General features: G+C 33.0%; 3 protein-coding genes across 6 annotated transcripts in view; 1 reads left to right on the top strand and 2 right to left on the bottom strand.

The window, feature by feature from the left end:
• LOC111046335 (coiled-coil domain-containing protein 174) overlaps positions 1-7,588 on the bottom strand; it is a 63,788-nt gene extending 56,200 nt beyond the window's left edge. Inside the window, exon 1 of the mRNA XM_039432067.1 lies at positions 7,344-7,588. The gene's annotated coding sequence lies outside the window, so the exon portion shown is untranslated. The remainder of the gene's footprint in view (positions 1-7,343) is intronic.
• Positions 827-11,826, top strand: LOC111046331 (zinc finger CCCH domain-containing protein 18). Its single transcript, XM_039432069.1, has 10 exons — positions 827-1,068; positions 1,860-1,892; positions 2,498-2,551; positions 2,961-2,999; positions 5,205-5,336; positions 6,218-6,283; positions 7,169-7,240; positions 8,377-9,479; positions 10,186-10,363; positions 11,313-11,826. Exons 1-10 carry the CDS (start codon positions 1,012-1,014, stop codon positions 11,496-11,498), a joined length of 1,920 nt encoding a protein of 639 aa, XP_039288003.1. The 5' UTR covers positions 827-1,011; the 3' UTR covers positions 11,499-11,826.
• Positions 11,827-13,577: 1,751 nt separating this feature from the next.
• Positions 13,578-21,180, bottom strand: part of LOC111046332 — a 356,638-nt gene continuing 349,035 nt past the window's right edge. For 2 of the 4 annotated variants that reach the window (XM_039432064.1, XM_039432063.1), the window contains 3 exons: positions 18,871-19,224; positions 18,351-18,503; positions 13,578-17,172 (listed from right to left, as the gene is read on the bottom strand). In XM_039432064.1, the coding sequence (XP_039287998.1) occupies positions 16,813-17,172; positions 18,351-18,503; positions 18,871-19,224 (867 nt within the window). In that variant the 3' untranslated portion in view covers positions 13,578-16,812. The remainder of the gene's footprint in view (positions 17,173-18,350; positions 18,504-18,870; positions 19,225-21,180) is intronic. The other 2 variants (XM_039432065.1, XM_039432066.1) reach the window with 1 other exon arrangement.

Raw genomic sequence — 21,180 nt, 5'->3', positions numbered from 1 at the left:
TCTCTAAATAATATTCTATTATCCATTCACAAGAACAATTGCATTGTTTGGGAGTGGTGATACCAAAGAACAATATTTGAGCAGCTCTACACGCAACAGAAGATTTGAATGTTTGTCTCAAAGAAAATTTTAACATGTATATACAAAAAATATTTTTTATTTGTCTCTAGAGTGAATAGATTTGCATTTTTGCCAAATTATTTTATTGGGTAATTTTATCAACTGTATCCATGCTCTGGAATAAGAATTTCAGGTACCATTGATAAGTTAGAAGTTTTATTACAAGTACTATGGCTTTAGTATATAAATAAAATGAGTACTATAGTAGTACTATTACAGTAAGAAGTGTAATATTTAATATTGCAGAGATTATAAAATGATTCTATACACTTTATGAAATGATCCAAAATGCAACACACATTTTTTTGTTGCAAAAGTATGGAATAATCATGATCGTAGAGAAAGCATAGACCTACTCATTTTTCAAATTGAAAAATTGACTTGAAAATGACATTAGTAGACAAAAAATTTTGTGACGAAATAATTGAAAAAGGGTACTCTGATCTATATTTTCATTTACATTAAAGTACGGTAGCCCTAAAAAAACTACTCATTTTTTTATTATTTAAGTATTATATGCTATGATTCATAATTAATCAAGAACTTATTCATAGATTTATCCAATCTATCTACCTAAAGATTAATTTATCTAGATTCCTAGCTTCTATTTCATCATAGCTTTCAATGTACCTAGAACAATAGATTCTATGACAACACCAATTTTGGAAATTCCAGCTGTAAAGCCTTGATACTCTATTGAAAAATTGAAAACTAGAGGCAGTTGAATCATATGACAGCCAAACAACAACCTGGGCTCACTCTGATAGACAAATTTGAGTTTGATGAACATGTAGGTTGAAATTGTGCTTATAACTTGATCAAGTGGCATAGTTTTTGTCCAAAATTTGGAAGTTTGTTTAGTAATTTATTAGAGAAAATTGATACATCAAGATGTGCTGGATATTTCTATTTCCAGTTGCTGTAATATCCATGATTGTTCTTCTCATGGTAAGTAAGCATTTTTATGTTTAACATATCGTACAGTATAGGTAACTTTATTTTGATTCCTCTACAAAAAATTACTGTAGCATATTTAATTGGTTTAAAATAAATCCATCATTCCTAATATTATGATATAAATAATATATAGTTTAGTTATATATAGTTATTTGCTTTACACCAATGAAGCTGATCATTACCGTACAGTTTCACCAAGCCCGGTCAAGACATTTGAAATGTTAAATCGGGAATGCTTTACAAAATTAGTGTACACTGAAATTGACCATAGAAGCTATCGCTATAGAAAGTATTAGCCCAGTGCATTCGTTATAAAACATGAGGGATTTGAACAGCATGTTGAAATGTATTGACCGAGCTTTGTTTGTATTAACCAAGCATAGGACGATAGGACTATAAGTCCTACGTTTAATTGTGAGTAAACATTATTATCAGTAAACCACCTCTATACATGATTAAGAGGAATTTGACTTCTTTGCTTTATTTTCAAAAATCAGCTTCCTGAATCAAAATTTCAGGAAATAATAACCATGAATTATTTATACTATTTAAAATACATTTTTCCTAGTATTCTAAAAGTTATTTTGATTTATTGAAAATACAACATCTAATAAATTAATAGTTATCACTTTTATGTATAAGAAAGTGCAAGACACTCTGCACTGCATTCCAGTTAAAAGGAGCTTCATGAGTATGACTATCAAGTTTTTCAAGTTATATTCAAGAGTTTGAAAAAATAGTATTTATTTTTCTAATTTATTATTTTTTTAATTCCATTGCAGTATGAAAATGACAGACATACATTGAAGAGAAACGTGAGTAAACCAAATGTATCACTTTATAGTTCTACACAGTAAAATCTTCATTTTTTTTAAATTAATAAATGAATAACTTTAATTAATTTTTCTTCTTTCAAGAATAATAGACTAGATTTTAGAAAATTTCTAAAATTTATATCTAATATGATTGCAAGTTATTTAATATAGAATAAATTATGACATAGTCTAATCAAGTACCACCTATATTATATTTTTCTGTAGTTAATTGGAAACATTAACTAAATTACAATGAATTACAATGTAGTACAAATAGTTACTTTCAAATGTTTATGAAATTATAGAAACCTATATTGATTGCCAGTATGTGGAAATATCATAATAGAATGAAGTAATATACTGTAATCTTGCTTAGGATCTTTAGAACAAGATATTATTCCAGATTAAGAACCTTTGACTGGAATGCAAAAAAATTATCTGAAAGTTCTTTACATTGATAGATCATGCTGAAAAATAGAAAGGCTATCAATAAAACTATTGAATTCGCCATTGATTGGATATGGCGGTAAGCAGTAGTCTAGAAATCTAGAAAGTAAAAGGATGAAAATAATTTTAGAGTGACGAATGCATTATTTGCTTCACAGATGGCAAGAGGTAGATGCGGTTTACCAGGAATGCCTAATAAGAAGTTTTTCCAGGTAAGAAATATAAATTTAATTCATCCCAACTTTAGATATTCTATGACGGGGCTTCAACTCATTTTGATTTCAGAATATTTATTTAATACATGAATCCGATGCAGAAACATGACAAAACAACATATTTTTTTAGAAGCCTCCTAATATTAATAGATGAAATAGGTATGTATTTCTGGCTAGGTACGGTATCAATTATTTATTGTTTGAGAATAGTCTTAAAATATAATATTTGTTTCATTTTTATACTAAATTAGACTAATAATTGACAATAACAAACATTAATATTAAACACGAATATTGAATTTATTGGATATCTAGTATAAATCCCAACATCTTTAAGTCCAAGAAATTGTACCATAATAAAATTCTGCAAGTTTAGTAGATGTCATTAAAAATTGTTGTTTTACAGAAAGATGGAACAAACGAATGTGAGGAAGACCAAGAAAAGGTAGGAAATTACTGAAATTTATAATAATTGGCTATCTATTTATTTTTGGAATAGCAATAGCATTGTTTAAAATACATCCATTTTTCTAATATATAGGTACTGAACATGATTATACGGTTGTTGTGGCCATTCTTGAATTGAGCGCGTCCATGTAGCGCTGTTCCGTGCGGTGCTGCCTCCTGGCGGTGGATTGTCGAAAACTGTCGTCAGCCCAGGCTTTCTTCTCAGTCGGGAAAAAAGGCAGACGGAGTCAAGAGTGTACAAAGCCATACCGTTCCGGCTCACTTTATTTGTTATTTTGTTATTTGTCTAGCCGGACATTATATGTCAATAATTGATTGAAGTGTTTAATGAATGTCGTGAATATTTGGGAGAAGCAAGGAGCAGTGAAATTAATATTGCCAAGCAGCTTGTAATCATCACCAGGCCACAGTATCAGAGTATCAGAAAGGTATTTCCTTTCCCAAAGGTATTTATCCTTCTCATTTCTATATTCCATCCTGTATTTCGATTCCAATACCTTATAATTGATAATCTGGCACATATAAAAATTACGACTGGTGAGTCTATTATCTATACTAATTTGAGAACTTCCATAGCTTTACTCACAGTAAATATTTCTTTTAATTCCAGCTTGGCAAGTATTTTCATTAAATACAATAATAATTTAGATACAGTCCTCTCACTCTACAAAACAACGGTTTTAATCCCAGAAACCAAAAGGCAACTGACAATATCTACATATATGTCATTCTCAAAGAATTGAACAGGACTGCAAACATAAAGTTTTACCAACACTTTAGAATAAGATCAATTTTTATAAATAGTTTTAAAAGTAAGATAAACTATGTTAATCAGGCAATTGATAATACAGAGTGACACAGAATAACGGGAACTTTCAAAAACGCCATAAAACATTAGTGGGAAGGGCAAAAATGATTTTATTCAAACTAATGTAAAGTTCAAGACTTGCAATTTGAAAATTATTAATAGCATCTATCACTTATTTAAGATGGCTTCCTCCTGAACGAATACACTCTTATGAAATCTGTGTCGACGATTCCTCATTGATCGCTGCAACATCTGCGTTTCCTGGTCCCATGATCCGTCCACCTGCGATTTTCTGTTTGTGGAGCTATCTCAAATCAAAAGTTTTCACAACTTGACCAATAACTGTAGTTGAATCATAAAAGACAATTCAAAATGAAATTAACAATACCTCAGCTGAAATGTTGCAGCAATCTTTCAGGAATCTCAACACAGATTTCAAGAGTGTATTCGTGCAGGAGGAAGCCATCTTGAAGAAGTAATTGTCAAAAAGTGATGGATGTTATTAATAATTCTTTAATGGAAAGTCTTGAACTTTACATTAGTTTAAATAAAATCATTTTTTCCCTTCCCACTAATGTTTTATGGCGTTTTCAAATGTTCCCGTTATTCTGGGTCACTCAGTATAAGCACTTATCTTGATAATTTTGAAAGAAAAAGTAAGAATAAAAACATTTGAGTTGAAGAGGTCGCATTATTCATCATATAAGTTACTGAAAAAAGGTTAAAGAGTCTACTTGATCAAGTGTTGATGCAAACTTGCTAGGAAAGGACTAACCAATTGAAAAGCACACAATGAATTATTATATTCACTTTCCTTGCCCGGCATAATCACGAAAAAATCAACCAGTAAATTGAGAAATCGCTGTTGGTAGGTTTGTGGATCCATTCATATTTAACCTATTCTACATACCGGTACTGTACAAAAACAATTCTTGAAAAGTTCGAGTACTTACCAGCATCTTCATCTGAGTTGTTTTTACATTTTGACGCAAACTATCCAGCAAAGTGCTGGTCATGGATGGGAACTACTGAATAGGTACTATTATCCTACTATTATCCTGTAGGCGGACGTGACCTTTCTCTTAAGGTCATTTGCATACAGTAATGACTTATTTCTGCATGTTGTATACGTATTATAATCTTTGTAACTTGTGAATCTCTATCTTGAATTGCTGTCCACTGTATTTTATTGTATTGTTTTTTTTCTCATTGTATTTCTATAGTGGAGCAGAATGATAATACTGCATGCTTAGTTTTCTATTAGGTACTTTTAATTTTCACATGTTCTGTATTTTTTTTCACGCAGAAATAAAGTCAAAATTCATTATTATTATTATTATTACAAAATAGTATTTATTTTACTGCTTATTTCAGGAGCCTTTCGAGAAAGAAATGAAGGTTTTAAAAACGGATATTAACGACCACAGAAAACAAATTGAGGATACAAAGGAGCGTGTTATCAATGCTGACAAACAACTCCTAACGATAGACGTTACAGCTACTGGGGTAATGTACTTAATAATTCATTCAACTAAAATATGTAAACGGGTTTTATAATATTATTTAAATTCTATAATCGATATCCTAATATTGTTATGGAATTATTATTATTATAATGGGTTTTACAGTGGTACATATCTTGGTATGTAAAAGATATCTTGGTGGTACCTATTTTTCTATCCTGGAAAAACTTTTTTATTTTTATCTCAATTTTTTGGGCGAAATTGTTTTTTTGTACTTTTGTAATCTAGGTAATTATTCTTGTAATCTACTATTGAGAGTACTTTGAATGTAAAATGTCATTATACCTTGAATCTTACATTTCAAAAAAATAATTAATCATAACATAACATTTAATCGGTAATCTAATATAAAATATTTGCATTTATATATTATTAGGCAATTATATATTATTGGTAGGGTTGGTCTAATGGCAAAAGAAGCTTTACAAACTTCGGTCTGCTAGCACCGCCTGGTTCGTTGATTAGAATCCTGACGATGGCAAAGGCGATCTCGTCAATTCGCCAAAGCATTATCCATTATACCCACGCACAAGTCAAAAGCTTTTTACATTTTTCCGACGGTCCCTTGAAACGTCCATATACCATATAGTACATTCTCCATTATATAGTTTTTTTCGGCGGTCCCTTGAAATGTCCATTAGACGTCTTATGTCCAAATTATAGTACACCCCGATTTAGTACAGACCTCCTAATATTACATTTTTTGAGCGGTTCATTGAGATGTGCTAGGCCTATATCGAGGTTCCACTGCAACTTGAATAAAAAATACATGGTAATATTATTCAAAGCAAGATAACCAAAAACATGTACCAATTTATTCAAATTTTATTTTTATAATATATATATCTATCTTTTATATTTTAGATGAAGAAGAAATACGATATGATAATGCATCTATTGAAAGAAGATATACTGGATGCAGAAGAAGAGGTGAGTTGATATCTTTCATTATTATATCAATACAAACTTCAATCGAAATTTTAGATTCTAGAATAATAAGATTTTATTTCAACCAATTTTGCATGATTACCTATAATTTCTAGGTATTGCATTATATCCAGTTTACCGCATCTTAGAAGTACTATAGAGACCAGACACCAATATCACATCCAGTCAATAAGAGTCGAAGTGTATGTACGGTACCTAAATTATATTATACATGCATCACTTTAATTATCTGCGTTGATGTGTAGGTATCGTACTGTGATCGTACTATGGGGTACGGTAAGGCAGAGGTACTAAGATTGAAATAGTTGACTAATTAAACTTACCCCATATTGGAGCTGCCACCGCATCTATGAGATTCAAAGTGCATTTTGATTCCATTTAATGAATGTTTATTTATTTATTCAATGATACACAAAACACAAGTTTAGTGTATCAGTCTTACTTTACCATAGCCTTATTGACTTAGGCTAAATTGTACGTTACCTACTGTAGGTACGGTTTGCGGTACTTTATACGAAATATCTTTATAAAAGCGAACGTTAAGTTACCTATAGGCTACTATAACAGGGTCCAGAAATTTTCAATTCTTGAACCATATAGGCTACAATATACCTATATAATTTATAGATTAAGGCCTATATATATAGGCTACCGTGCTGTAATCGTAAATTACCGTACCTGCTTTCTGGTTGGAGCGATTTGCAGTCTATCAGGTTCTGACATGACGTTATGAGAAAACGAGGTTATGTAACTGGTACCTAGTTAATTATCATTATATATCATAATTAATTATATGAATCAATGTAGCCCATTATGTATTTTTATTCCACTTCCTTTATTCATATTACTTTCAATATTATTTTCCAGTACCAGCTATTGAATAAAAAAATGGCATCAGCAAATGAACTAAGGCAAAAGTTTTACTCGCTGGAGAATGAGGTAAATGAAAAATTTAATATGATCGATTAATGAAATTCATAGACTTATTAACTATTCATGGATAGAAAGAGAATTGAGAAGCAAATTAAATAAAAAATAATACCTTGCAAATCCTGAAAGGTATAGCCGGCTTCCAGGGACGACACATCTTTCAAGTCACAAACATATTCTTATAGCGACTCACTTTTCATCTCACATTCGTTTACAACATTTTAGATAAATTTAAGGGTTGAAAATTGAGTCGAATAACGTCAGAAGAGAAGATAAATAGAATTTTCTTTGAAGTTTCACGCGATAGCGGTGAAAGTGAAAAGCAAACTTCATGTTGAAAAAGAAAACACAAGCAGCAACAGGCAGATTGAGCTCTTTCAGCTTTTAGCCGCTAGTAGCGCTGGCTAGACGCGGCTAAATTTGAATGTTCGTTCATTATTTAGGTACAGCAATAAATCTGGTGTTTAATGAGTTATGAATAATTATTCTCAAGAGGAAAACTTTCACTCCTTTCTCTCCAATGCTATACCTCATTTTATAGATGATGGTTTCTTGATCCACTCCGAACTGCGATGTATTAACTCACTACATAGGTACTTAAAATGTCTCAAACGACATTTGTAGTCAATTATGCAGTCAATAAGAAAAAAATTTGTTAAACGATTGTTGTCACTATTTTAAATATGTTTCATAAACGACATTTGTAGTCAATCATCATGTAGTCAGTAAGAAAACAATTTTTTAAACGATTGTTGTTTATTTCCTCGAATAATTGACTGCATTTCGTTGTACAAACCATGTAAATAGTGTCCCATTTTATAGTTGAATCCATTTTCCTATCATTATAAATGGAATAATGAATTACTGTATAATTATTTAACTTGTAGCCTATCTGGACAATATTTGCATCACATTCTATTGATCAGATTATGTCTTATATGTCTACATGTGTCACCTTCCCTAACTAGAGAAATACTACCAATAAAATAAAACGAACATATCTTTGAGAAAAACTTATTTATAGAAACATAGAAACAATTGTATTTAAATTTAATCTTTTTTCCGTACTAGAGTTGAATTCCTTCAATCATTCAACGACCTTTATTTAAAAAAATCAATTCAAAAATAAAATTTTCATATTCCAGTGCGAGGGTATGAACAATCCAAACAATCCATCGGCAAATTGCAATGAAGATTCATTTTCGAGGCGATCATCAAGTATCGGGAAGCCTAAACAGCAACCCAGAAAACGAATAAGCTCCTGCTGTGCTCAATCATCCTACAGCATTGATCAAAGATCACAGAAGTCAGACAACTCTTCAGATTCTGAAATGGTTCCTTATGAGATGACTCCTTCTCTCAATTCACATGGGAATAGATCTTCTGGGATGAAGCCTTCTTATTCTTCTTTAGGAGGAGAGAATCCTTTCAAAACGACAGGAAGTTATTCATCGTTTAGTAAGCCAGGGATGGTTTCTTCGTATAACGCACCTGGAATGAGTAGGTCTAGTAATGCACCACCAGATCCCTGCGACAAGTATCCACGACCACCATGTTGTCCACCCCCCAAACCAGCTCCCCCTCCCCCACCACCCCCCAATCCATGTCATCCGCCAATCAAAAGGCCCCGCAGAAAAGACGGCTGCGACCGCCCCGGAGTTCCCTTCTGCTGCAAATACCCCGCCGCCCCCGACTACGGATTTCCGCCGCAAAAATGCCCCGACTCGCACACAAACATGTACCAGCCGTCACTGGACTCAATCTCAAAAGGCTCCCTGAGTTCGTCTCTTGCCGTACGTAAAACGTCGACGTCTGTTCGGAATTCGAATTCATCAGCAGTGGTGAATAGAGGTGGGAGAAATTCGTCGTCACTCTCGAAAAATCAAGTCATTACAACACCTAACGATACCTCATCAAGAAAATCAAAATCCGGATCTCAAACTTCCGGTTTAAACAGATCCGGTTCCCCCCTGAGAAGCTCTTGTTGTTCCGGTAGAGCTGCATCCCCTCAAAGAGGTACAACTGGTAGCAGTATGGATTATGGGAGAGTTGGTCAGCCTGGTTCTTCGTGTTGTTCAGGGAGTGTTGGTAAGCCTGATCCGTGTGCACCTCCGCCCCCTCCCACCTACTGCCCGGGAAGATTTGCCTGTGCCTGTTGTAAATGTGAGCCGCCTCCTGTACCTGTTCCTAGGTGTCCTCCTTCCAAGCTCGTCAAAATGCCACCTTATTCCACGTTTTTCGATGAGCGGTGAGTCTAATGACGCATCCACATGTTGGCCCAATGAAGGCCAATGTCGACCAGCGCCAGTGTGTGGATGGGTGGTTTGCCAGCGCTGGCCTTCGTAAGGCATTGCACTTTTACCAGGCTGGGCCAACATGTGGCTGCGGCATTATAATAAGAAGCTATATAGAATTAAATTTAGAATAATAAGAAACAAGAAAATATGGAACAACCACAGTTACAATAAATTTATAAGATTCAGCTTAATTTGATGCAATTTGAAAGTCGATTCAACTGGGAATTCATTTTAGAATTATCCAAGTTCAAAATTCAAGATTTACTGTATGAGAACAAGAAACCAATCGAAAATACAACAAATTCAAACTATGTTAAATAAAAGTTGATTAAATATAACCTACTGTATTTTGAAACGAATTAATAAAATAATCATTATAATACACCAATAACATTGATATTTTTGCTTTACTCAACTTTCTATCAAAAGTTGTAAGAGAAATGGTACAGGCTCAGTTTAGCTTTTTCCTCCATGATCATAATTATATTATGATTATTGTGTTTTGTACAATAAATGAATGAATACATATTTTTACGATGACTATATTTTTATGATGAAACTATGAACTAATAAATTTGATGGTCGAAAAATGAACCTACAAGAATATTTTCAACATGTATCAAAAGTCAACTACCGTACTTCTTCTCCACATTATAGAATGCCGGTGAAACCTTGCGTACCGGAGAAGGATTCAGAAACAATTGGAGACAATGGAAGTGACAACATTTCCTACGACACACAAGAAATTAATGAAGACGATAAATGCACGTTCCCGCCCAAGTGTTGCAGAACTGTCTATGAGGATTTCGTTAAGAAGAGGAACGTTACTGAGCCAGTAAGTTGCATCATTCTATCATGAAAATATTACAAGTAACTTTTAGTAGGGTAACTTTGAGTATAAATCATTGATTGAAAATAATATTCAACAAAAGTTTTGTTAGTGAGCTGGAATATAAGACACATTTAGTGGAATGATTCAACGTTGAGAGATATCACAAAAAAGTATCTAAAAGTTTCATAGAAGAGTTCTCACAAAAAAGTATCTAGAAGTTTCATAGAAGAATTCTCACAAAAAAGTATCTAGAAGTTTCATAGAAGAGTTCAATAGAGAAAACAAAGTATGTTTATGCAACATTTAAAAAAAAATATTTTCCAAAAATATTTTTGATATCTTGTTAATAATATCCTAGATACATTTCAGACAAATATCAAGTGATATCGGACAAGGCTATTGTCAAACGTTGATACAAGAGTTCAAATAATGATATTGCAGTACCTATGTATTCACATGCCGTGAACTCAGTTTAATTAATGGTTCTGTTGATTAATTTTAGACAAATAACAGGGGCGAAGCTATAATACAAGAAAAGTATGTAACATTACATTTTATTACAAGAGCTAACATTTTAAGGTGTTATTTTTTGGAAATGATATCGTGAGAATAGTTCTTTTTTTACGAAAGCCTAGATAAATTTCAGTCAAATATTAAGTGATATCGGACAAGGCTTGTGTCAAACGTGATACAAGAGTTCAAATAATGATATTGCAGTACCTATGAATTCACATGCCGTGAATTCAGTTTAATTAATTAATCTGTTGATTCATTTCAGACAAATGTGAGAGGCTATAATTATAAGAAAAGCATGTAACATTTTTTTACAAGAGCTCGTAAAGAGCTTATTCAAAAGATCATAATTATTATATCAACATTCTCTGTTTCAACTTTGTATTGAGATAGAATAAATGATAGTATAATATACTGAAATCGTGTTGATTTATTTCAGCCAAAAGTGAAGCTGCCAATGATCATAGATCCTTGCGACCCCTGTGCTGAAATTCCACGAGAAATAAGTCCTTTCGAAGATGTGGTGAATATTTCTCACACTTGTGGCACTCAAACCAACGAAGACCAAAAAGACGAGAAATGCTGTTCAAATTATCCATTGCGGAAATCGAGGATAATTCCTTGAAAAATGATTGGCATGGAAAAATTGACTTTGAAGCACTTGGAAATTAATTGTTTACAGGACGGAAAATAATCTAAAATTAAGATTATATTACTATTGAAAATTATTCATTTTTGCCAGAGCTGGACAGTGGACAGCTCTTAACTGGCTATTAGAAGCTACATCAGAAAATTACAGTTTTCTAAATGAATTGAGACTTCGGGCTGTAAATTCATGTGTAAAATACTTGGAAACCGCATGATATAGACACCATATTGACCTAAACGATAGAATCTAACAATAATTGGATTTTTTCGATCTTTAATAAATTTATCGAATGCTTAATTTTGTATTTTCATTGTTTTTTTCTTAATTATAATTAGATTACAATCATGGAGTTGGAATTTTAGTACCCACACGCAACTTGAGGAATTTCCATCAGTTTCATGCCTATGTGAGAAGTTATAAATCGCCTCTTGAAAGATGTATCACAATAGGCAACCGTTTGGCCAATAGAATCGACTTCTTTGAACATTCAAATTTATTCAAAAATAAAATAAAATCTTTGCAAGAAGCAAGATAAGATATTCTTGACACTTTTAATATGATTGATACATTAATTGATCTTCATTGACAGCTGCAATATACAAAGGCTTCCTATCGCACATAAAATTGCCTATTATTATGAAATCAGCTAACATGTATAATATGGTGAAAAGGCTTGTTGACATTACGGTACCGTAAAAAAACTGAATTTCAAACTATTTTTTCAACAAACTAGAATTTAGAACACGTTCTATAAACATGGAAATACAGAGATTTAGAATCTTGAAAATTCTCACAATTATTATACGAATATTTTACTCCACGTAAAATGCGATTGCAATACTTGGAACAGAAATAGATCATTAATTTGAATGCTATTAAACTAATCAGATTTTGAGAGAATTACTACAAGCATATATATTAATTCAAGCCCTATTACCATGGGTAAGGAAAGTATTGCTTTCCGAAAAAAATTAAGGTACCCCAATTTCTAAATGTCTATACGTTTCAAGGTCCCCTGAGTCCAAAAAAGTGGTTTTTGGGTATTGGTCTGTATGTGCGTGTGTGGTGTGTGTGTATGTGTGTATGAGTGTATGTGCGTCTGTGTACACGATATCTCATCTCCCAATCAACGGAATGACTTGAAATTTGGAACTAATATTAAGGTCATTCTCCTATAAGGATCCGACACGAACAATTTCGAACAAATCCAATTCATGATGGCGGCTAAAATGGCGAAAATGTTGTCAAAAACAGGGTTTTTCGCGATTTTCCAACGATTTTGATCAAATTTATACCGAAAATAGTCATTGATAAGCTCTATCAACTGCCACAAGTCCCATATCTGTAAAAATTTCAGGAGCTCCGCACCATCAATGCAAAGTGTGATTTTAGATTACCAATTATCAGGCTTCAGATACAATTTAAACAAAATATTTCATGTGATAAAGATTAAGCATAAAAATCTCTACAATTAATGTTCAGTGACATTTCCACCTAAAATTGGAAATAAGCTCGAAATTCGAGAAAATATGTTTATTCAATAATGCAAACTGTTGGCAACTGCTGATTCTGTTAAATCATTCACTATGAAGAGATAGCAGACTTCGTGTGTCTCCAGCGTTATTGTCCTGTCACCAGCTGGCAGATCTTTGAATAGTAGACTTGAGATGCGCGTGTACACTAGCGTCAGGTGATCAATTTTCATAACGGCAAGGAAAGTTGTGTGAGTGCGCCACACCAGATTTTAATTCTTTTTCCTCTGTTCAAGTTATTTCTCAAGAATTTAATATCTTGTCCATTATAGAAAAATGAGGGTGAGAGTTCAACTTTTTCTTGAGAAGGGCGTATGCCATTAAGTAAAACAAGATTGAAATATCGATAAATAAAATTAAAATATTCTGAGAATTACTATGGTGGAATTCATGTTTATAAAAACTGAATTTAAGACATCAATAATAATTCATGAGATTTATTAAGGTACGATAATTCAATGTTATAATAATTCATAACTTCATGCAAAATTGTTCTCATGCAGAAATAATCATGACCTCTTGATATTCATCGAAAAATTTATTTCACTTGTAAAATTCTGATTTTATACTCGCATACGAGTTATTAATGATGTTACAATTTCCATTTTTGATACGTTACAATATTATCATTACTATCTACAATAATATTATATTATCGTCATCAATATTAATAGAGTACATGATAATAATATCTGTTTTTGAAATTATGAAATATTATCGTAAAGATACGAAGTAGAAAATTTCGTCACTGAAACAATCCAAAAAATTCGTTTGTATACTCGGGGTACATTACAATATATTAATTTTATTTATAAAACTATTTTTCTCAAACCTTCCATACGATAATAATTCATTGCATACAACTATATCAATTCGAATCACTTGGAATATTTTGGAATAATACCTCTAGAAAATGGTAGAATTATTTACTAGCAACAAACTCATAACATAACGTTTACACTCTACATAACTATGCAAATCCACAAACATAAATCGATTTTTATTGTGTTGATTGTGAACCCAATGTAAATTCCAGTGAACTAAAATTTTCTAGATTTTTCAATAATAAAGTGCTTGCTGCACCATCATAGATTGTTTTTCAATTGTTTCTCTAATGACTAGATTACGATTTTTTTATGAGCACAATTTTCAACAACACCTTGCTATTAATAAGGTGATAGGTCCTTCGACTATAGATTATGATTATTTTAATACATGGTTGAAAGGTCCAAATACATAAACTATAAACATTAAAACAAAACATAAGATGCCAATAAGGCATGCAGGTACAAATGAGTGCCAGCTATTAACATGAAATGATAATTATATGATTATTCAATAATTATTCTTGTATCTTGTTTTACATAATTTACATTTATTAGTTCTGATGTGATGTGTGATATAATAAAAGTTGGATAATAATTGTGATGATTAACAATGAAGAAAATTATTTACTACCTACTTATGGTGACATCATTTTCAACCAAGTTAGATAGTTGACAAATTTAATATTTTACTACTGTATTTTATAGCAAAGAAACTTTGACACAACATTGAAAGAAATGTAAATGTAATCAATTTCCAAGAACCAGTATTCAGTAAAGTTGTGGACGCCGATAGATAATTTTCAGACCCAGGAATTAATTTGAGCGGAAAATATACAAATTGGTTGAAAACCAGCCTAAAGTAAGTTAACCCATCAGTAAATTATTCACATTGAGTATTAAAATTTTCAAGTACATTGTGCTCGACAGTTATACATTTACAAATTTACATTCTATTTACATAAGCTACATAACTGTAACTACGTATACAATCTTTGTATATACAATATTCTGAATGTACATAACAAAATCATACGTCGATAATAAAATATACACTTCTAAATATAGAGTGAAGAACTTGTTAAACAAATATCTACGCTATTTGATATTTTTGGGTTGATTATAATTATAATTCATTGGATTATAATTTTATTGGAATTAAAACCTAATTTTGATTACCCTGTCAATTATGAACTAAAAACGAATCATAGAACCTCAGAGCATATTAGGTAACTGTTCAACATAAAAATCATTCAGTGATACATCCAATTCGTATTCGCATCTTTGTGGCCAATCAAAATAAAATATTATTCTAAGAGTATGAGTCATTATAATCAGAGTATAGTTGTAGCCTTAGAGAAATTAATTCGATTTTCCGAAATAATTATTCTTATGACCAATTACAAAACAAGTAAAAATGATGAAAATGTCAGAGAGAGAAGAGAGAGATTTTGTCAAGAATAAGTAATAGTGTAAATGTATGGTTTAAAAATAAGATACAGCTCTAAGATTTGTCAAGAATAGTGTGATTGTAAACCAACTATATTGAATGACTACTACCACTGTCAAATATTTCGTGAATCTTTTCTATGTCCATGTGTATCTTTTTTACAATGCTATCAGAAACGAAATCATGTGAATTTTTCCATTGAAGTCAAGTAAACTCATATTTTATGTTTACTGTACTTTATGAGAAACAATCAATAGAAACTATTTCAAATTATTTACATCTTTGGTGAGGTTGAAGAGGGGTGGATTCAATGAGCACTCATTTTATCTCTAAAACTATTTTCCAAATAAAAATGATTAACGGTACGGTAGTGAATAATATGTGTTAATATGATAGAGTGTTCTTGTAAAACGGAATGTTGCATAATTAATACATAGGCGAATTATAAAAAAAATATTGAGATTCAAGCTAGATAAATAGTAAGAGAGAAGTGTTGGTAGTAAAGAAATCCTCACTAAGAATCTGTGGGTACAGCCTCAAAATAATAGAAGTTCAAAATGTTGTTCTTCTACCCTTATCAGCAACCTACTATTCAGACCTTATTTTCCAGTACTTTTTGAGTATTACAGTAACACCTTATGTCATTACTCAGCACGAAAAAGGCTTCATATCCGCTTTAACTACTCTAAAATACAATATGTTCTTATAACCTTGAAAGTCACCTATTCAAACCATATTTTTCAGTGATTTGAGTAGATTCACAGTAATTTTATTACTATTTTAAGTAGAATTCTGGCTCCTGCTAAAAAACAACTCTGCAACCCATCAAATAAAGAGACTCTTAAACTACTGGTCCAATACTCTTCTAAGCAGCTTATTTAGAACTCATTTATCAGTATTTTAAGTAGTTTTTGATAATTGTGTCGAAAATAATTTTCATCAATCACGAACTCCGATGAATAAATTTCAATTTTGATTTTTCAATTCATTACCGACGACATAAATGCAGTCTGCATAGTTATAATGAAGTGACAATTGAAAAGTGTAATTTTATAAAAAAAATTGAGTAGTTTTCCAGTAGTTCAACCTATTTTAGTAGTTTTCCAGTATGTTTCACAGCACATTCAGGTTAAAAGCACTTACCGATGCAACCTGTCGAACATTTTCTAAACTTCTGTTTTACTATAGTTTTAAGCAACCTATCCAGACCCTAATCATCCGTTTTCGAATAGTTTTTCAGTAATTTCATCATTTTTAGTAGTTTTCTAGTATGTTACACAGCACATTCAAGTTAGAAGAACTTACCGGTGCAACCATTTTCATACTCCTGTTCCTGTTCCATCACAGCTTTTAATCAACCTATCCAGACCCCAGTCATCCGTATTTTAAGTAGTTTCTCAGTAATTTCATCATTTTTTGGTTGTTTTTCAGACTGTTTCACAGCACACGAACGTATTCTACACACGCCCGTGCAACCTATCGAACTAGGGCGTGAAAACTCTCAAACTTCGGAGTAGTGTTGCCAATACACTCGCCAAGTTCTCGGCCTGTTTGGTGAGCAAAGCCTCCTGGCCTTCAGTGGCCAACAGCTGTTTGAAAACAGCGACCACGTCCTTGACCTTGAGCACCAGGTTCTGCGTGTGGAGGGGGGACGCCGTGAAGGCGGCCATCTTGGAAGTGAGGTCGGTGATGTGTCGCAAGAGTGACAGACAGCTGTTTAGGTGGGTTTCGAACTCGGCCGCTGATGGGTTCAGGTTGGACGAAACCGCGCTGCTACTGCGCACCAGAAGTTTGGATGACGTCACCAGTTTCCTCGCTTCCAGTGTAAGGGCTTCTTTGGCTTCCTGAAAAGCAAAAATGAGAAACAATTTACAAAAATTCCATTGAAAATAAAATTGCTCTTTGGTCAACATTTGCAGTAGAAAAATTCCTTAGTTCTATTTATAGGTATGGGTGCAATTTTTGAACAGTTTCATTCATCAAATTTCCTTCTGCTTTTTACTTCTTTGGTCAATATGTCCAGAGGTCCTTAGTCCTCTAAAGTGTGATATATGAATATGAAAATATTTATGAATATATATGAATATGTATATGTAATATATAATATATATGAATATGAAAATATTCATATAGCTTCAAGTGGATATTTGAAATAATTATTATACAGTAATGAAAATAAAACTAAAGATGAAGGCCCGGTTGCACAAAAGTGCAGAATTAAATTTCATTGGTGATTAATAATTATTGACGGTTGAATGTCACGAGAATCAGAGGAGTGGAGGACGTATTTAATTAGAACTTAATCATTGTCAAAATTTAACAGACTTTGAGCAACCATGCCTATGACTCCTCAAAAAGCCTAAAATTCAAAATCAATAGAATTAAGTATTACCCAGGGGTTCCATTTTTTTCTAGAAATAAATTTGAAATATAACTGAAAATTATTTTAGAAATAGAGATTGAAAAAAGTTTTTTTCTCGCAGCAGGGAAGTGATATTTTATTTTATAATATGATTGAGGTGTTTTTGGCTTGCTTGCAATAATATGTTGAATTTGTTGAAACATATATTCTTCTTAACAATAGAGATGATTTGGTACGATGCTGCAAAAAAAAATTAACAAGAGTGTAATCAATAACGATTCGGAGAGAAAAAGAACCCATGCTCAGCATCAAATCCCTTCTCACGCCCATACAATTTCAACCATTTTCTAGTGATTTTCCAGTTGTACTGAGGTTACAGTTATTGTTAAAAAACTAAAGTAGTCAGAATTATCAATTTGATTGTGCAGTTACAGTTTAGGTCTACTTGGTTCACTGATTACCTCCTCATTACCGTACCTAAGCCTACTGAGACCTAGATCCTAGATTGTTTAAAATCTAGATCTAGTAGATCTTGAATCAGTAAACCAGGTAGATTCAAACTGTAACTGAGCCACCAAATTTATGAATGTAGGTAGGTGGTTTATAAACTCCTTTTAGTTTTTGAACTTCAATTCAATTCTATTTCCCTATTCAATTTACCTGGAACCTGGCCTCATCCATGCTGGCGCCTCCACCATGCGCCTGGTCATCACTGCATTGGGTGGCAACTTGCGCCAGCCGTTCACAGAGTGCGCCACACGCACTCACTCCTTCCCGGCTCAGTGACAAGAAACCGGTCTTCAGCGAAATCTCCTGCACAGATAAGTAACAGTATTAAATAATTTAAATAGGCTAATAGAATAATTAAAATTTAAATTTAAATAAAATTTATGAAATAAATTGAATAATAAATAATTTCTAAATAATTATTAAATAATAAAAAATAAAATAATTTCTAAATATTTTGAATGATAGTTTAGTTTGAATGACAGTTGCTTTTACATTTTTGAGTTATACTCCAATTTATAATCCAAAACAACAAAAAACACAGATTTCAAAGTAAAAAATACCTTTAAAATGAATTAAATCAATCACAAAAAGTTGAAACATTCAAAACTTTAAATAAACTATAACTTTTTGAGACACGAAAACGGTAATATGAATTGAAACTACAACTAACCTGAGATGTGACAGGCGGTAGAGGCGGTTTCCGACTCAACGTTCCACTACTGATGGAGTCAGACCGGGGCGGTAGCTGCGGAGGTGTGACTGACGGCTTAGGAGGCCGCGATGGCGCACTGGGCGAGTCACCCCTAGGCGGTAACCCCAGCACAGGTGGTGGCGACCCCTCAGGACTCGCTTGGCGCGGTTTGCTACAACACGAGAAACTAGTCTTGCTTTTGCTGCTAGCCGTGCTTCCGCGTCTTTCCGTCGTCGGTCTGTTTTGCGCCGTACACTGGTCGCTGTCTGCCGACAGTTCGCCGACGTTACCGGCGCCCACTGCGTGGCCGTTCAGTTTTACGGGTGATGGCACCTGAAGGACAACCAGTAAATTCAAATGATGGTCGATAAAAGTAGATAAAAAATTCATTTATAAAAACACAATAAAAAGTTATCAAAAGTAGTCTTCATTATTTTTGTAACACTAATAGTTTCAACTCTTCAAGAGTAATTTTCAAGTGCTCTTGAAGATCAAGTTGAAATTGAAACTGGTAGTGTTACTAAGAAAAATGAAGGGTACTTTTGATAATTTTTTATTGTTTTAATAATCAGTAGCCTTACAAAGAAGAGTGAAAATAATATATTTATAAAAGTTCTAATGAGTCACTATTTATATTGTAGAACTGCTCCATAATGGAATAAAAACGAAATCTGTGTATTTTTCTGATTAGACTATGGGACACATAGTTAACACGCGAGTAGTCGCACGGACTTGCAGAACGTCAGTAGTCGCGCGTGACCATTTTGCTCACACTCACCCTTATGGCTCCCTACACTATAAACAGTTGGTTTCGACAATGCTCTTTCAATATTTATTAATTTCAAGCCTTTCTCAACGTGTTTTATGTTATTTATAGTATATAATAGCATAATACATGGAGGAGATTCCAAAAATACATACTGCAAATTTATTGTTAGAATTTATCATTTTTATGGGATAAATAATCTACTTATGAATGGAATGAATATTCCTTCTTCATTTGATTCATTTTTTGACATCTAGTTAGAATAAAAAGATAATGAAAGTTTAAATCAGAAGATGGAATATAAAATAGGAAGATAATACCTACATTGAAACTAGTCAACGTTCATTCTGTCATCCTCAAACTGTTCAAGGACTCAAACTGTTCAAGATTGTCTAGAGGACAGTCACAGCGAAGATTACATGAGCTGCCAAACTTGGGAAACCAAAATTCCCAAAGCTACTTACAAAAGTTACAATTGCGCGACTACTCGCGTGTTAAGCACTGCGAGGTTAGAGCCTATACGGGAATTGTTTTCAAGTATTAATTTTTTAGATTTTATAGTAGCCTATTGACTGAGGAAGCCACAGAGGATTGGTTAAAAATTATCGCCCTACAACAGGGCTGACTGTTTTCTATAAGATTTTTGAAAGGGCTGCTTTTAATCATATTACTAGATTTTCAGAAAGTAGCTCCATACTTCATGAGAAACAGTATGGTTTTAGAAAGGGTTTCTCAACAAAGTCCGCAATATTTGATGTGTTAACGAGCGTGTTGAGGGCTCTGGATGGGTCTCAAACTGCCATTGGTCTCTTCTGTGACCTCTCCCGGGCCTTCGACATGGTCGACCATGAATTGTTACTGAAGAAGTTAGAATTTTATGGATTTACGGGAAAAGCAGCCAGGTTTTTCAATTCATATCTCTCGGGGAGATTTCAGGCAGTCAGACTGACAAACGGATGTGGCGGAGTAGAAACATTTTATTGGAAAAGAAATCTATGTGGGTTTCATCAGGTGTCGATCTTGGGTCCTGTACTTTTCAATATTTTTATTGATGACCAGCTTCATAGTATTGGCTCTGACCTCATTCTCTATGCAGATGATACTGTGACTGTGATTGTGAAGGGTGAAGATGATGATGAAGTCCAGCGGAAATCAGTACAGGCTCTTAACCAGCTTAGCCATTGGTTCAGCTGTAATCTAAAATTAAATTTGAAGAAAACCCATCATCTCAAATTTTCTACTGGGGGCTCTGGAAGTTTCGCACATACTCTTTACTCAGCAACAGGAGAGGAATGTTGCGCTGTTGAGATGATTAGATTTCTTGGTGTTGACCTGCAGGGAAATGTTAAGTGGGATAGACACGTAAAAGTATTGGATGTGAAAATTGTCCCGTGCTATTTTTGCCTTGAAAATAATAGTCAGAGTGGCAAATAGGAAAACAGCACTAACTGTCTATCATGGCTATTTCATGTCTCACATCAGATACAGCATTTTATTCTGGGGTAGCAGCCAAACAAACCTTC

The sequence above is a fragment of the Nilaparvata lugens genome, chromosome 7, assembly GCF_014356525.2.
Source record: "Nilaparvata lugens isolate BPH chromosome 7, ASM1435652v1, whole genome shotgun sequence".
Lineage (NCBI taxonomy): Eukaryota > Metazoa > Arthropoda > Insecta > Hemiptera > Delphacidae > Nilaparvata > Nilaparvata lugens.
Note: the sequence above shows the minus strand (reverse complement) of the source record. Positions and strands in the feature narration are given on the sequence as shown.

What these genes read in the sequence shown, in the direction of transcription:
- LOC111046331 (XM_039432069.1), top strand. Translation starts at nt 1,012, where the DNA reads ATGTGCTGGATATTTCTATTTCCAGTTGCTGTAATATCCATGATTGTT. An exon ending in GACATACATTGAAGAGAAAC is followed by an intron (nt 1,893 to 2,497) that starts GTGAGTAAACCA and finishes TTTGCTTCACAG; the next exon opens with ATGGCAAGAGGTAGATGCGG. An exon ending in AGAGGAACGTTACTGAGCCA is followed by an intron (nt 10,364 to 11,312) that starts GTAAGTTGCATC and finishes GATTTATTTCAG; the next exon opens with CCAAAAGTGAAGCTGCCAAT.